The sequence below is a fragment of the Podarcis gaigeae genome (genome assembly GCF_964106915.1).
Source record: "Podarcis gaigeae genome assembly, chromosome: 5".
NCBI lineage: Eukaryota > Metazoa > Chordata > Lepidosauria > Squamata > Lacertidae > Podarcis > Podarcis gaigeae.
The window spans coordinates 13,096,963-13,115,199 of record NC_139681.1 but is presented as its reverse complement, the minus strand read 5'-3'; the positions used below and the strand labels follow the sequence as shown (position 1 = coordinate 13,115,199).

At 44.9% G+C, this 18,237-nt stretch overlaps 1 protein-coding gene across 1 annotated transcript in view; it reads right to left on the bottom strand.

The window, feature by feature from the left end:
• The window catches only part of ERCC6 (ERCC excision repair 6, chromatin remodeling factor), a 49,704-nt gene that overhangs the window by 21,073 nt on the left and 10,394 nt on the right, over positions 1-18,237 (bottom strand). The window contains exons 6-8 of the mRNA XM_083738234.1: positions 9,405-9,533; positions 5,800-5,958; positions 4,147-4,282 (exon numbers count right to left, since the gene is read on the bottom strand). Of these exons, the coding sequence (XP_083594360.1) occupies positions 4,147-4,282; positions 5,800-5,958; positions 9,405-9,533 (424 nt within the window). The remainder of the gene's footprint in view (positions 1-4,146; positions 4,283-5,799; positions 5,959-9,404; positions 9,534-18,237) is intronic.

Here is an 18,237-nt window from a genome sequence, read left to right as displayed (position 1 = left end):
GATTTCTGTCGTAGTGACATCTCTTTTCTCAGCCCCCTTCTACTGCTTAGCCTGACCTCTTCTGAGCTGTTCAGATAGTAAGCTCCCTTTGTAACCTTATGTCCATATTCTGCTGGTGCCCAGCTCAGAAGGGAACCATGCTCACAATCCTTTCTGCAGCTCAGGTTTCCCCAAACTTGCGTCTCCAGCGCTTTTTGGACTACAATTTCCATCACTTCTGATCACTGGTCCTGCTAGCTAGGGGTGATGGGAGTTGTAGTCCAAAAACGGCTGGAGACCCAAAGTTTGGGAAACCCTGCTATAGCTAAACAGAATACTGGCCCCTTTTGAAAGTGGGTGGGAAGGGGCTTCAGATAAAAATGAAAACAAGCAGCTTTAAGCTCAGGAATCAAGACATATGACATTTCGAGAACTGAATACTCACAAACGGCTAATGCTGCTGAATGATCAGAGAGAAGTCCTGCCCGTTTTAAGACCTAGTTGGGGTGCCTGCTGGGAGCAATGGCTTGGGTAAATAGGGTTGGGTATATGCAGTGCCTGTTGTCTTTGTCCATGGAGTTTTCTTGGCAGGGATACTGGAGTGGCTTGCCAGTTCCTGCTCCAGGTGGATCACGTTTGGTCAAAACTCTCCACTATGACCTGTCCATCTTGGGTGCCCTGCACGGCATAGTTCATAGCTTTTCTGAGTTATTCAAGCCCCTTTGCCATGGCAAGGCAGTGATCCATGAAGGAAATCAGCCCTGAGTGCTCACTGGAAGGACAGATCCTGAAGCTGAGGCTCCAGTACTTTAGCCACCTCATGAGAAGAGAAGACTCCCAGGAAAAGACCCTGATGTTGGGAAAGATGGAGGGCACAAGGAGAAGGGGACGACAGAGGACGAGATGGTTGGACAGTGTTCTTGAAGCTACCAGCTTGAGTCTGACCAGACTGTGGGAGGCAGTGGAAGACAGGAGTGCCTGGCATGCTCTGGTCCATGGGGTCACGAAGAGTCAGACACAACTAAACGACTAAACAACAACAACATATGCAGTGCTATTTTTCTAGAAAAATAGGTGCTTTAATTCACCATGAACACCTACCTGATTCTCTAAGAATTGCAATGGCACCCACCTGAAAGATGCTGGAACCCATCTGAGAGGTGCCAGAACTGAGTTCCAGAGGAAAAAAGCAGCGGTTGCCAATGGGGACACCTTCCAGATTTTGTTGCACTCCAACTCCCACGAGTCCCACCAGCATGATCAACAGCCAGGGAGTTACAGTCTAGCAATACCGGGAGTGTTACATCTTCCCCACCTCTGATTTCAGTGAAGCTAGTGGGCAAAACCCTCCGTGGCCTTCGAGAGCCTTGCAGGGTGCTCGTTTCTATGCTTGTGGCACATATTTACAAGTATGTAAACAGTATACTGGTGTGCGCTCATAAACAGAACATGGAATCTTTGTGCTGTCTACAACTTTCTCAACAGAATCCTGAGAAGCTTCCCCTACCGGAGTTCAGTAAATTCCCAGCTCTTGGGCATGCCAACAAACCGTGTCCGTAGAACATTGGAGAATATTTATAGGGACTGGTGAACAGCCCCCTGCTCTTTTCAGTATTCAATTATTTGGGTCCTATCCAATGCTGGCGCAGACTTCCACTTGCGCAATGGAATTTCCCCTACCGCCCCCGTGCGCAATGCTCCAGAGGATCAGAGGACCCTACGGAAAAGATTTTGATGGTGCATGGGGAGAGAAATGGAAGGGAAATCCATTGTGTGAGTGGGACTGTGTATACACGGCATTAGATACAACCCTCTGTAAATACATGAAAAAATCTCCCCTAAGGGAATTCTGTGAGTATTTGCAAGGAATGCTCACAAAACCAAGATGACATATGTTTAATTAAACCCTGTTCCCAGCCACTTCCTCCAGCTTCACAAACAACTCTCCCGTTCCCCCATCCCTTACCACTGCAGAGGGATAACCAACAGCTGGAGGGAGCTTAGTTTGCCCTGTCATTTTACTCTGGAAGTGTTTGGGCTTAGAAGAATCATTCCCCCCTCCCCCCCCCAAAAAAAAGCCACAATTCCTGTGATCATTGCAGAAAATGTGATGCTTAAGTTCTGGAATTAGTTCGTTTGCCAGCTGGTTGAATAGCCCACCTGCCTGGTTTTCAGCTTGGCTCACTCCCGCTGCCAGCTAACCTCCTAACAGTACCGTTGTTTTGTTTAGTTTTAACTTGCAAAAGGGCAGTAGCGGTGGAGGAAAATTGCAGGTGAGAAAACGAGGGGTCCGGGTGTGTTTAAATACACAATAATCTCTGCAGAGGAGCCTTTGTGCACGTTTCAGTGCTTCCCGGATAAAGCGAGATCCTCAGAGGCGACAACACCAACTTAGCTAAACCTCAGAAAAGTATCAGCACAATTTATCAGACTGATCCATTTGTGTATATATCGCAACACGTCACTCCAAGCTTCACTATGGGCTTAGTGCAGATGTGCAAGCTCCCGGAGTGGAGACTCCAGCCGTTTCGCTGCTGTGTATCATTCGCCTGAGGCTCATGTTTTCGATCTCTCCAGACTAATAAATAAGTTATTAGTCTAGGTAAATAATTATGATGTGCAATAGTATCATGGAAACACCACCGACGCTGATCACTATATGCGGCAATGATTCTCAATAACAGAGTGGAGCTTTTGCTCTTACAGCCCCTACTTTGTGGAATGCACTTCATCACGTTATCAGACAGACGCCGACAATTTTGTGCTTCTACCTGCTTCAAACTTTTATGCTTACCCAGGCATTTCCAGAAGGATGATATCAGCTACAAGAGCCACACCATAGTGCAATTTTGTTGGACCCGTTTTCCAATATATTTAACGCTGCGTGTGATTTTGTATTTTTATCTTGCATGCCACTTTTGAGATCTTTCTGGAATATGAAGCGGCCCATAACCGTTCTAGATAAACAAGATGCTCAAGAGCCCAAGAGTTCACTCAGGTGTCTGCAACGTTGCCCCCGAACTCACAAGATTAGCACTCAGGAGGTTGCACTGCTGCAGGTTTCCTAGGCAAGTGCTCCCTGAAGACGGGAAGATTGTGGTAAAGTCTGCAAGGGGCATGGGAATGGTGAGATCAGCTGCTGAGTCCAGCTGCACAGGGAAGGCCAGCCTAACTAATCACTAATCTAAGGGCTGAACTACGGAAAGCATGTACACATGTGCAACAGAAGCTAGGGCAATTCCGAGTGGAGAAGCAGCAGTGAGAGGGAGAAAAGAGCAAGTTTGGGGTTGTTGTTTTTTAGAAAAAGAACCCAGGCAGGACACCTTGCTGCAACAAGTTCCATAGAAAACTACTCGCTGGGGCGCCCAACTCACAGACCTTGGTGCTGAACGAAAGCAGACACTGATATAAAAGTAGCAACCCTATAAAGGTAAAGGTAAAAGGACCCCTGACCATTAGGTCCAGTCATGACCGACTCTGGGGTTGCGACGCTCATCTCGCTTTACTGGCCGAGGGGAGCCAGCGTACATCTTCCGGGTCATGTGGCCAGCATGACTAAGCCGCTTCTGGCGAACCAGAGCAGCGCACGGAAACGCCGTTTACCTTCCCGCCGGAGTGGTACATATTTATCTACTTGCACTTTGACGTGCTTTCGAACTGCTAGGTTGGCAGGAGCTGGGACCGAGCAACGGGAGCTCACCCCGTCGCGGGGATTTGAACCGCCGACCTTCTGATCGGCAGGCCCTAGGCTCTGTGGTTTAACCCACAGTGCCACCCTGAGCAACCCTATAAGTATCTTTAAAAAGGTGGCCTTTGTGTATGACGGAACCTATAGCAGAGGTGCTAAGCCCTCTGTGCTGTATTTGTCCTTAAATTCTTCGGGTGGAGGGAGGAGTGGGGGGGGGGGGGTTCACTGATGCTGAATCGCTGCACCATACAGCTCACTCAATGTCACAATGCAACAAAAACTCTCAAGGTGTTTCATGGGGGAAAACATGAGTTCCATTTAACACTGTGAGGGAGGGAGCAAAGCTAAAACTTCAAGGATTATCTTCAGTACTGGCAACAAAATTCTTATGACACTTTCAAGAGAAAGAAGTGCAAACTGTTCCTATTCAGCAGCGAAAGAGAAGGTCTGAATTTGCAGCATCCTGAATGAGCAGGTACCTTTTTATTGGTGTAAGAGCCCGTGTCGTGTAGAATTGCAACTCTAAATGGAGGCCACCAAGTATGAAACTCCTTCACCCACTGATGCATCACTGTGGTTGGGCACACAATCACTGTTGGACCCAGCCCCTGGAACCTAGAAGACATCACAAGATGACAGCACCGTGAAATAAGCAGCATGCATTATGAGAGCTATCAGAACAACTGTATTCAAGTTAGAAATGAAGAGTTGGACTAGATGACTCTACAATTCCATGATTTTATGAAATGGGTGCAAAACTATAAAATTAAATGGCAGGATGACACTGTAGAAGACAGTGGAAAGGGGGGTGCTAAGGAGTTGGAGTCGGTAACAGCCACAACGCTAAATGAAAAGTTCTGGGGAAGCTATACTAGCTTTCTCCTCCCAACCAATTAAACCAGTAAAATACAGAAACAACAGAGGACTGCAGGTTAAATTTAGAGAACTAGGCTGATCCCAATTTTAAAATAATGCCTGCAAGAGCCAGTGGCAGGGGGCGATCGTGGTAGAGAAATAAAAGCAACAGCATATGAAGGGGTGTAGCAGATAAAGTTACTAGGAATAATTACCAGCACAGAAAAAAATGCCACAAACTCAATCCAGTCTACCGTCTGTGCAACAACCACGAAGAGAGGAAACTCACTAAGGCATAACAGTCTGGAATAGCCTTGTGCATAGAAGGTACTACATGCATCAATCAGGCTTCTATGTGCCTTCTACATGCCACACAGTCTGCAAGTCAAGGAATGCAAATCCAGACAGGATCTTATCTTATTTAGACTAAGGCTTGGATACACTAAGCAACAGCCCTGGTTGTTTGCTTAGTTCTCCAGACAACAGCATAAGTAACAGCCTCTTGGGGGCTGCTGGGAACCCCTTTTGTTTCAGCCAGGGGCACCTAAATCAGCAGTGAATTTGTGAATGCCCATTAGGGCTTCCAGGGGCTGCAAGACATTTTCCCCTGACTGGTCCGATTGCTGGATTGATAACTACTGATACTTGAGGTTCCAGGCAAATGGGGTGGGAGGAGGAAGACAACAAGGAGCAGGTTGTATAAAAAAAGAAAGCGGGAACTCCCTCTACTTGAACGTGGAAGGATGTTGCTGACCCAAGGAAGGATCTTGCAAGAAGGATCCTTGCTCACTCTTGACTCTCACTTCCAGCATCCCAAAGAAGACTGTGACTGCCTATGAAAGTAGTCCACTGGTCTCTTGCCAGAGCAAATATTTTAATGTAAAAACGTAATAAGTTGACCTAAAGGTATTACCCCTAATTGAAAATTCCATACTGTGTAAACTATCAATATTAACATAATTGAATTGGTAAGCAATCCATTTGTGCTCTATAACCTTAAGACATAGTATTGACCCAAAATAACTGGCGAGGCTCATCTGCAAAATGAAGCATCAATGCCTGGAATTCATTAAGAGTGTTACATGTTTAATTTTTCCTGCCCTCCAGCTCCATTGTCTCGTAAAAAAAATTTCCTTTGATGTCCCCCGCTAAAAGAATTAAAGGAATATTGTAATTGAAATGCCATTAATAATTCACGGGGCCCTCCTCCACGGCAATACATCCAATGAAATATTCATCGAGCTCCACAGACTGACAGTCTGCGGAAGAGCACTTGCCTGTAATTTGAACCACGCGTCCTGATCTTGCTGTAGCTCAGACCTGCCAAGAAAGCAATTATCTGGATGGTCTTGCCCAATCCCATCTCGTCTCCCAGAATTCCTCCCACCTGCTGGCAGTGCAATTCCCAGAGCCACCCAACACCTGTCTGCTGGTACCTGCAAGGAAAAGGGCAAAATCAGATGGCAAACAAGAGATCGCAACAGGACAAACACATGAATTAGTCATTTGCAACGCTCAGAAGGTAGTTACCGTAACATGCTGCAGCATGTGTTTTACATGAAAGCTGTATTTACAGCGTCATGCATTTTTTATGCCTTTGGACGTTGGATGTGATGAACTCGCTCTTTGTGCAATGTTAAAAGTACATCTAATTAAACCGGGACATGATAATTGGAGGGTGTTTTATTTGGTTTTGTATAAATATTGCTAGAACGGCCCCTTCTGGTTCTTCAGAACAGTAAGTGCAATTGTTTCCGCAGCCCAACATATAGTTAAATCACAGTGGAACATGGCAGAGTAGTTCCATGCCCAGGAGCCCAACAGCTAGTGCTGAAAAGGAACAAAAAGTAAACAATGGCTACAAACTAAGAAGAGGGAGCTTTTAAAAATAACAGTAATTCCTTTGCCAGTGAAAACTTATCAGGCTGTTCTTGCTAAATTACACAAGTTACAAATTGCAAAAACACAGGATCATAGAATTGTCGAGTTGGAAGGGACCCTGGGTGGGGGGGTCATCTAGTCCAATCCCCAGCCTTGCAGGAATATGCAGCTGTTCCATACAGGGATTAAATCTGCAACCTTGGCGTTATCAGCACCATGCTCTAAGCAGATGAACTATCCAGGCTAATTTTTGTCTCTCCCTATTTGGAAGCAGGAGGATGGGCTATGCTTTGGGCACAGTTCACCAGCAACTTCTCTTTACGTAAGCAGCATTGAGATAAAAGATAGCTGTCAAACCTAGACGAAAAGAATTGGGAGCAGGGGAAGGGCTGCCCTTCAGGGATGGATACAGCAAATACAAACAATGATACAGGTTAGGTCAGATTAGGAGTACAAAAACAACAGCTGCAAACTGCCTGCTAGTAAGTTTAGGGGTGGTTTTCAACCAAGAATGTAAGATTCTGCCAAAACAGAAGTTTTGCGGGAAGAATCTCCTTTGTTCAGAGGAATAGTTGGATAAATGCGTGAAAGATGACAGTATACTGTAATTCCATCTCATGCCTCAACTGGGTGGTCAGTGAGGTCAGAAAGAGATTATGGTCCCCCAAAAGCACTCCAATTGGGAGAAGGAACATATTTCCATCAGGTTAGATTAGCGAGTGATCCCTAGGGGTCTTCTGCCATCTGTAGTGTGTGGAGAACGTCTGGCTCACTTGCTAATCTATCCCCAGGGCTTTAAGGCAGGTTGCACACATGAGACATGATCTAAATTTTGGCTTTAAAAAGAATCTCTCTCTCTCACCACCCTCTCTCATCTGAGGATGCTGACTCCTCACAAAAAGCTCGCCAAATTCTTCAGCTCAACTGAAAAGCCTATTGTTTATTTCAAACCATTGCCCTCTTTCTCCCATTGACAGTTGGAAAGGTGCCTTTTGTAGATTCCTACTCGCATCCCTCAACAAGCTAGTTTCTTAACATTTTCACTTCACTAGGCACAAGGATACAGGAGACCGCTCTCCCCCTGATATTGCAAAACAAAGCATTTCTTCGCATGGGGTGTGGGATGTACAATGATGAGCAACCAGTGTGATTGCTGGAGGAGCAGGTAAGTGTGGCAGAGTCTTTCCTCTCCCTTCAGATGGCATCTGCCGAACAGAGGGCAACACTGAGTTCTTGCCAAGAGTGAGCAAGGCACAGGAGTCCTTGCTCATTTCATTCTCTGCAACGTATCATAACCAAGAAGCTAAACTCATGCAAGGGAGAGAAGAGCAGCAGCAAGGAGAGCATCATGGGAAGGAATATAGCCCATCTCTCCTCACATACCAGATGGACTCTAACACTGAGCTCTGGGCCTGCCATTCTAGCCCCAGATCCAGAGAAAAGCCTAAAAAAAGAATAGACCAAATTCTCCATTTAAAAAACAACACCCAATAGGACCTACCAGAGTCACATACACAAATTTTGGCCTCTCTAAGTCCTATGACTTGAAGTACCTCTTAACTGCATAGAATTTAGCACATTTCATAGTCTTTTCAGAGAGACACAGTAGGTTGTAACTGGTACAGATCTCTATTCTATTAATACTTGATATATGAACAGAATGCTTGAGAGTTGGGAGGAGAAATGGGCAAGCCGCTTTCTACTCCCCCATTTCTAGCTTCTCTTTTCCAAATATATTTTTGAAACAGCAAAGCACAGAAACTAAAAAAGGAGTTTTCAGGACTGCCCTCATTCAACTTCAACGAAAACAAACCCTAGAAAAGGATTAAATTTTCAGAAGACCTGCTGAGAAAAATTAAGAGCCAGGAACAAACTAACTGGGAGTTGATCAATCGGCATCGGGATTCACTGCTGCCATCTTTGCGCTCCAGTGTGGTCAGAGGAGCTTCTAATGCTTAATGATGGCAACCTCCCTTTCCTGCTGGGGAGATCTCGTCTTTTAAATTGCATGTCAGACAAATCATTCAGCTCAATTGATCTTTTTAACCACTCAGGAAGTTTTGCCAGCTGACTCATGCTTGCAAGGGGATACCCTTCATTAGGGACGGCTATCATGCCAAGACTCATATTTAGTTGCCCGTCTTGGTTGAATTCTCTTTGGGTTTCTCTAATCACAGATCCATTTTTAGATTATGGTTACAGCAGCGTAACACACCCTTAAGTCCACCACCAGTTGGTGAGGAACCTGTTAACCAAGCAGTGAGTTCCAGGGAAGCGACAAACACTGCTCAAGACCACCATGCTCAATGAAGTGTTACAGCCAGGCAGCTCACAAGCTACACTGCTTGAATCATTTGCTAAAGGACTGAATGGAAAGACTAACGGCGTGAATGAAGTGATCTCTCTGCTTTACACACCAACTATGCTTGTGTAGGATGGACACATGTCTATGCAGTTTTGGCAGCTAAAACACAACACAAACGTATAACCACAATGGAATTTCAAGTTCTTCAGTTGGCTGCAGAATGCCATAATACACTTTAGCTACTCGGTTTACTCTTAACTTTCCCAGTTTGTACTGATACATTAAAGTAAAGGTAAAGGTACCCCTGCCCGTACGGGCCAGTCTTGCCAGACTCTAGGGTTGTGCGCTCATCTCACTCTATAGGCCGGGAGCCAGCGCTGTCCTCAGACACTTCCGGGTCACATGGCCTGCGTGACAAGCTGCATCTGGCGAGCCAGCGCAGCACACGGAACGCCGTTTACCTTTCCGCTGGTAAGCGGTCCCTATTTATCTACTTGCACCCGGGGGTGCTTTCGAACTGCTAGGTTGGCAGGTGCTGGGAGCGCACCCCGCCGCGGGGATTCGAACCGCCGACCATGCAATCGGCAAGTCCTAGGCGCTGAGGTTTTACCCACAGCGCCACCCGCGTCCCTGCACTGATACATTAGCAAACCACTTATAGCAATGAATTGTTGTTCGCTACTTTAACATACATACTTGAAAAGTTTTTTGAAAAGGAAACCTGGAACTCTAAAACCCTCAGCAAATTCAGCATCGCTATCATCCGAATCTTCCCCCGCCTTCTGCCGCTCCTCTCTGTCTTTCAGTTGTTGCTTGTGCCACCTCCTGAAATTACAAGAAGAATCACCATTTAATTGCCAGTGTTAGTTTAGGCAGCTAGGAGAGAACAGAAAGCAAATCTGAAAAGCAGCTATTATGGTCCAGCAGAGTGTGTTGTTTTTGACATAAGAAACCTGGGCTCAAATTCCAGCTGAGCTTAAGTGCTTATGCCTTGGGCAAGGTAAAGAACTCTCTGGCTGGTTTTCCTACAGGAGGGATATAAAGAAGTGAGAAAGACTGTAAGGCACTCTACAAAGTTGTGCTCTGCAAATTGCAGGTTTCCTGTGGGTATCTGGTTGGCCACTGTGAGAACAGCATGCTGCACTAGACAGGCCTTTGGCTGGAATCAGCAGGTTTATGTGTTTAAATTTAGAAAATGGGTGGTTGGGGGAAAGAGGGAGAACATGTTTTTATAGTATCTGGATACAAATATGTTTGCAAGACATTTCACACGGTCAACTGAATCACTAAACCCAACAAAAGTTCAAGGCAAATTAAATGTCGGTGTCAGGGGTTCAGAAGGAGAGACACAGGAGGAGGAGCAAATGGAGAGTGAGGAGGAGGAGTACGAGGGGGGCGCAGGCAGTGACAGTGGCCAGAGTTATTCCACAAGCCTCTCTAGCGAATCGGAGGACTCACAGAAGGGAGCGCCGGTGGCCAGAGCGAGGGGGGCTCCAGGGAGGAAGCCCCAGGAGGAAGGGGCTAGCGGGGAGTCCCTGAGCAGCAGTTGGAAATCAGGACCAGCTTCTCCACCAGAGCGCAGTGGGGAGGGGGAGTCCCAGGAGTCGGGACCAGTGTCCTCACCACCAGAGGGAGGAGAGGAGTCAGGTTTGGCAACGCCCACATCAGGAAGCGGGGAAACAGTCAGAAGGAAAGTCACCGGCTGGGCGCGCGCGCCAAGTTCAAATGTACAGGAGCGCGGCACAGCGAGGAGCCCGGGAAGGGAGCCAGGTCCTAAAGCCCGCCGGAGGGAGGGGCAAGACTCAGGAGGCTCAGCGTCAGAGGAGTCCAGGAAGGAGGGAACCCCAGAGGGCAGAAGGACCCAGCGAAGGAAAGAACAGCGTAGGAGGTGGAGCCGGGCTAGAATCTTAAACTGGTGTGGGTGGAGCAGTGAGTCAGAGGGGACTTAGCCGGTCTAGCGTCGAGACGTGGGTCTGCGCGCCCAGTGCTTGGAAATGGAAACTAAACTTTAATAAAGACTTTTGTATATAACATCCACTGGGCGTTGGTCCTCTGTGAGCTGGGACCTAGCGGCAGTCCTGACAGTCGGCATAAAAACTTTTATCAACCTATTGCGCACATTGCTATACAGCCTTTAGAAGACATTTGTTATCGGAAAAATAGGATCATTCTGTACAACAGGATGACAACATGCTACAGCAAGAGAGAGCATGCGATGATTTAAGATGGAAGTGCAAATCCACACCCGCTAACTTCAATGGGAGGTGATCAAGACATTGTACATTTCAGCCCCATCCTTACCAAAACTTTCTGTGTCCTGCGTACTTTTCCCAGCTGGAGCCTGCACCCAGTAGAAAAAGGTGGGTGGAGAGAAGAGTGGGAGAAACTTACTTCAAACTAACACTATTTCCTTATACAGAAGGGAATTTCTCAGGGATCCCCACCATGAGCAAGACATGTCATTTCCCTCCAAGATATACAGTGGTACCTCGGGTTAAGTACTTAATTCTTTCCGGAGGTCTGTTCTTAACCTGAACTGTTCTTCACCTGAAGCACCACTTTAGCTAATGGGGACTTCTGCTGCTGCTGCGCCGCCGGAGCATGATTCCTGTTTTCATCCTGAAGCAAAGTTCTTAACCCGAGGTAATATTTCTGGGTTAGCAGAGTCTGTAACCTGAAGCGTATGTAACCTGAAGCGTATGTAACCCGAGGTACCACTGTATTCCCTACAGATTAGAAACAGAAATTCATCTGGAGCAACCAGATTCAGAAGAGTTGAAAGCAGCTTATGAGCTTTTGCTTTTTTTTCATTTTTTTTTGCTACATCCCCACCTTTGGTAAAACATTATTTTTAAATGTTTTGGAAAACAATTCAAAAGCTTCTGGTATTTGTTTGCCAGAATTAAGCAGGAAATGTGTAAACAACCTGATCAGCAATCCTTCTTTCAGATTACGTTCAGCTTGACTGAAGGCAGATACATTTAATATGACTTTCCCAAGCAAAATAAAAATAAACCATTTGCAAAGTGTTGACAGAGGTTCCAGTCTCTGCTAAAGCAGACAGGGGTTCAGACACTGTCAAATACCCTAAACTCTAGCCTAGAGATGGGAAATTCATGGCCTTCAGTATGTTAAACTATAAATCGGCAATGGTGCTTGGGGCTGATTGGAGTTGTAGTCCAGCAACATGGGAGACCGGATGCTCCTGTTCTAGTTAAGAAAAGCATAGTCAAGAGAGAATAAAGTTGCTCCAAAAGACTCTGCCAAAGAGTGATTCAAAATGGGTACTATGTTTGTGTATGAGTTTTAATGTTGGGGGTAAGGTAAGGAGACCCCAGTTGCAACAAAACTTGTCTCTCTCTTGTATTCTCCCGGAACTTTTAAAGCAATTTAAGATTTAATCATAGAACTGCAGTGTTGGGAGGAAGGTGCCACGAACGTCATCAAGTCCAACCCCCTGCAACACATGAATCTTTATGCCCAACGTGGGACTTGAACCCATGTCCCTGAGATGAAGAGTCTCATGTTCTACTGACTGAGCTATCCAAATGCTTGGGAAAGGGCTAAAGATCTGTGGTAGTGGACATGCTTGTGTGCAGAACATCCCTGATTCAAGCCCCAGTGTCGCCAGGTAGACTGTATTGTCATCGCTCGCCGGCAGTGGCACTCAACTTGGTTTAAGACAGCCTCCCAGTCAGACTTGGTTTAAGACAGCCTCCTATGCATTCCCCCTTGCTAGTTCTGTTTAGTTCTGTTTATGGATTCCATACTGCTTTTTAAGGATTTTATGCTGGTTCTATGGTAACTGTTGTGCCAGCGCTGCTTCTGAATTTATTAAGCTGAGTGTTGATTGCATAAACGTTTTACTGATTTTAATTTGTCAGTTGGTATGTAAAATGGCAAAGAGCAATAAATAATATTTCACACATTTTGCATGCCCAGCTAAAGGTATCATTTGTGAAGCTGGCAACCATTTTTCCACCACCTGTAACAGCTTACCTGTGTGCCAAATGTCTGAACGAAATTCGCCAAGCAAAAAAAAGGCGAATGAATTTAGCAAACTGTACTCAAGTGTCATACGGCCACGACAAAGAGCCATCAATACCAACAAATAAAGAGGTAAAGGATAAATAGTGAATATTGCTGCTATTTCCAGGTTTTGCAATGGCAATAAAGTCACTGATAAAACAAGTGATACATCAACTAAAACCCAATGGAAGCATATTAAAGTGCGCAATTAAAAGCTCTGATTTATCACTTGTTAGCAAACTATTTTATTTTGTGCAAGAGATGCAAGCAGGATTAGTGAATCATTTATGTTTTTACAAGGATTTTGAGTGCTTCCAAATGTCTACTTCCTCTAGCAAATCGACCATAGTGCATTTGCAGGAGACTGGAATACTGACAGGCTGTCATGCTAGACACCCGTAAGCTAAACATCAACAGCAGCTAACAGAACGGGGAATGCTGCTGGTCCAAATGTATTGGACGCAAAATCAGCATAGGTTGATACCACTGTGAAACAAGGCATTCATTCATTCATTCATTTAAACTAGTTACGGAGCCACCAAACCACTGTGATGAGAGCTATCTCCTTTTGTGAAGTATTCATCTAGCTCCGTTATCACATGCTGAAGGGCTTTCGCATCACCCTACAGAAGTGGTGAACTTTTCTTTGGCCTAAAGGATGCATCCCTGCCTGGCCAACCCTCTGCAGGCATGGCCAAACTCAGCCCTCCAGATGTTTTGGGATTACAATTCCCATCATCCCTGACCACTGGTCCTGTTAGCTAGGGATGATGGGAGTTGTAGTCCCCAAACATCTGGAGGGAAATGTTTGGCCATGCCTGCTCTAGGGGACATACACCAGAGGTGTGCATGGTCACCCAACATGCACACAGACTTCTCTCAGCAATTAAGCATGAAGAAAACACTTAAGCTTTTCTTTCCAAGCCTAACTGCCGGATTACTTTCCCCCGCCGCACTCTCAAGAAAGGCTACCCTATGACTTGTTCTCCAGTTTCCTGATACATTTGAACCAAGCGAGTTTGTTGGCTCTTTGGTTCACCTTTAAGAAATTGCAAGCATCGGTTTAAAATGCTTGGATTTGGATTTAATTTTAACCAGAAAACCTACAATATTATCAATTAAAATGATAATTGATCATCGATGCAGGAGAGCTGGGCTGAAGTCCTCTTTGGACAATAAAGCATCACTTTGGGAATAAAAGGCCTCCTTGGGTCCAATCCTTACTGGATCTTTGCCTTATTCCTGCCCTCCTCGCTGTGATTCCGTATCCTTTTAATTAATGCAGGTGGTTTAATTAACGAAGGATGGAATTTAGATACGAGTTCATTTTCCATTTAGTGCACTCTCTTGTTAGAAGATGTGATGCCTGAAAGTGGACAAAAGTTAAAAAGGGTTTTCAGGAATCCTGAAGTCAATGCAACATAAAACCTTTAGGTTATCTTGTTAACGCCTGAGTAATTTGAGTTCATCCATCTTTAAATATGGGCTTCTGAAAACATTTTTATTTATTTATTATTACATTTATATCCTGCCCTTCCTCCAAGGAGCTCAAGATGACTTACACAGTTCTCCCCCCTCCCCATTTGAACAAAAGTGTAGCCAGGCACTTCAAACATGTAGCTCACAACAGATCACAATCTGATTTTTCCAAACATATTCAGGAACCAAGCTGGGTATTTAATATAGTTTGTGTTTCTGAAGCATAATATATTTTCCATTTCAGACAGCCAAGATTCCCTTAATGATCATTCTCATTTTGTAAATTGAGGCAATGAGTTACTGTTCCGATCTGGCTTTTTATGAGTTGTGTGGGGGTCGCTCTAATCGCTGCCTCCTCAGCAGATTAAACATATGCCATTAGAGTTACAAGTCTCAGAGAGCAGAGCCAGGATGATGCAGGGGATTAGGCATCTGCACCAAAATCAAGGATTTTCCTTATCAGTGAACTGTCTTTCCTTGTTTCATCAGACAACGGGCCACGTCATGAGGAGTTCCTTGCTCTACCCAGCTGGAGGCAGGACCTGTTTTAATTTGGATATAATTTGCCCAAGAGGCTGGGCTAGAAAGGCACCTCTCTTGCTAATGAAACTACTGGAGGAAAAATGTGGTCCTCCAAGGTGGAAGTTGGAATCCAGTGCCACCAGCCATTCACAGGTAATAATAATAATAATAATAATAATAATAATAATAATAATAATTTTTATTTATACCCCGCTCTCCCCAGCCAAGGCTGGGCTCAGGGCGGCTAAAAAGCAATAATAAAAACAAGTTGAATTATTAAAACTTAAAAACAAAATTAAAACACAAACATTGAAATATTGAAACATTAAAATATTAAAATGCAGCCTCATCACAGGAGGAGAAAGGAAAAAGGGGGGGGGAGAGGGGGAGGGAATCAAATTGGTTCCAAGCCAAAGGCCAAGCGGAACAACTCTGTCTTACAGGCCCTGCGGAAAGAAATCAGATCCTGCAGGGCCCTGGTCTCATCAGGCAGAGCGTTCCACCAGGCCGGAGCCAGTGTTGAAAAGGCCCTGGCTCTGGTTGAAGCCAATCTAACTTCCTTAGGGTGTTGCTATTTATGGACCTTGAGGCTCTCCGTGGGGCATACCGGGAGAGGCGGTCCCGTAGGTACAAGGGTCCTAGGCCGTGAAGGGCTTTAAAGGTCAAAACCAGCACCTTAAATCTGACCCTGTACTCCCGGGAGCCAGTGCAGCTGGAAAAGCACTGGGTGAAAATGCTCCCATGGCAGAGACCCCGTGAGGAGCCTCGCTGCTGCATTCTGCACCCGCTGGAGTTTCTGAGACAGCTTCAAGGGCAGCCCCGCGTAGAGCGAATTACAGTAGTCGAGCCTGGAGGTGACCGTCGCATGGATCACTGTGGTAGAGAAACACTGTCTCTTCTCAGTGGCATTTGGTGGTCGAAACAGTGGGACAAACCAAAGTAGCTCCCCACACATATAAGGGGGTGGGGTTGATGTACCATTTGGATTCATGGCTAAATAATTTATTTTTCCTCCAAGGATCTCAAGGTGTTCTCCCCGCTCTTCAGTTAATCCCCACAACAACCCTGGAAGGTAAATTTGGACTGGGAGGCAGTGTCTGGTCCAAGGTCACCCAGAGAGCTTCATGGCTGGGTAGAGATTTGAACTGTGGTCTCCCAGTTCCTAGTCTGATACTCTAACCAGTAAACCACACACTGTGGCAAAAATATGGATCAGCATAACAACTGCAACAAAATACAATCAAAGGGGTGAAAACCCACTGGCCCCCAGGCACTTTCTCATCTGTTTTGCAGCATGACCTTATTCTCCCAAACTCCCCCCCCCCCCGAACAAATTGGGCGGTTTTTTCCAAGATCAAATGCAGCGTTAAGAAACCTTTGGAGGGACATGCATTCCCCAGTCATGGCCAAACCCGTGCCATAATTTGGATGGAAATATTAGGCTTGAAGAAACAGCTTCAGACTAGATTCCCACTTTTGCATCTGGCTGCACCCACCACTGATATGAACCCCCTGGAAATTTTAAAAGTTTCCCTATGCCTGATGTAAGGCAGTTTATCTTATTTTAATTTTCACCCACCCTGATCTAAAAGCAACACATCTCACATAATAACAAAGTTATGCTCGCATATGATAAATAAGCATGCCTATTGTAATCATTGGGACGGGTCCAGACTTGGCCTTCTGCAAAGCGGAAAGGCTCGCTTTGTTTGCAGAAGAGACTGAGATCCAGCAGAGGCTTCTGCTGGAGGAAAGAGGGACGCCATTTTTGATAATTCCTCTTCAGACTCCAGCATCACTTCCCACATCGTTTGGGACAGTCACCTAACCTTCTGCGGCTGCTTTTCAGGGGTGGAATGAACCCATGGTCTTAACTGTTATTAGGCATTTTGGTTAATGCTGCTTTTATGTTTTACTTGTCCAATCTACTGCTATTATGATCTTGTTCTTACAACGTCCGTTTCATTATATTGGAATTTTCAATGGTTTTACTGGCAGGCATTTTGGAAATTTTTGCGCACAATAAAGTGGGTTATGAATATTAGAATCTTATTTTTTTTATTTTTTTTAACTGCAGTACTTAAGGCAATGGCATTGAAACCAATCTAATATGCAGCCTCCAATTTCCTATCCACACTTGGGCATACTAAGAGAAGTAAACTGCCTCCCTTGCTCTCATACCTTTCTTCCTAAAATGAGGGCTCCCTCTCCCTCGGAACAATCTGCCACAGAAAAATGACAAGGCAGAAGTACTACAGAGTCCCCCTGTTTGCACGTTCTCCCTCTGGAATCACAAACTTTTAATTGGCCTTGTGCTTCAGATGTTCAGAGGAGAATCACAGCTGGCTCACTGTCAAGCTTTACAAGTGTAATATTTTCACCTTGATGCAGGACCATCTCCCAGATACAATCTTGAAAGCTTCGCTGTGGAAAGAAAACTCATTTTCTGCCTCTTGAAGTACATGGGACTCCCCACACAGCAAAATGCTCCATCGAGCAATCCAGGAGGACTGCATCCGTCATTGGGGGGGTGAAAGTTGCCAGACACTCATCCAGTTGTTTTTATAAACAACTATAACTGACAAGGAATAAGATGCAAGTGTAAGCAAATGCCGTTCCTTTAGCAAATTCACTCCACTTTATCTCCTAGCAGCATTTCCCACGGTACAGATCACCTGGGGAATGCAAGTACAAGAACGTCAATGTGGGCAGCTGCAGTTTAACAGCTACAATAACTAGAGCTATGAAATTTTAGGAGATATGATGTTTTGGTGGCAATTACAATTATTGATATTTCTAAAATTCATTTAGGCTTTTATTGTAACTTAAGCAACTGCAGGAAATGTATGACTTTAGCAGGGATAAATTGTTACGATCTTAACGTTATTAAAAAACTTGTCTGGATGGATTTAAATTGTGAATCATATTAAAACTTTCAATCAAAATAAATTACTCTTGATGAAAACTCTGAATTAAAAATGATTTAATATTGAGCTAAGTCAATGGAAAAAAGTTGAGCTTCATTCAATAAAATGGCAAATATTTTACAGATTAATACATTTATTAATTCTTTAGTCCATCTCTCAGAAAGGCTATTATTTCTCCAGCCAAAAGGAATCAGTTGGGTTGTTCTCCTCGGGGGCCTAGATTAGGAGAACATGGTTTTTCTTTTAAATAGTTTCAGAGGTCTCACAATTCTGCCTTCTACCAGCCCAGCAATGGGCAAATTTTGGAATAAAAATTATTCTGTGACAAGGTAGATTAGTTTTCAAAACAACAACAACATGTGGTTTATTTTAAATTAAGTCTTTTGATTTAAAAAAACAAGTGCATTCACTTTCATTTTTCTAGAAGACAAATCCTTTGAGTAAGCTCAGCTTATCCAGCACAATAGACTTCATGCCACTACTGAGTGTTGTGGCACCGCAATCACCCACTAGTGGAGCTGCACAACCAACACAGGCTGCAAATCACTACAAGCACTTATGCCAAGACTTTT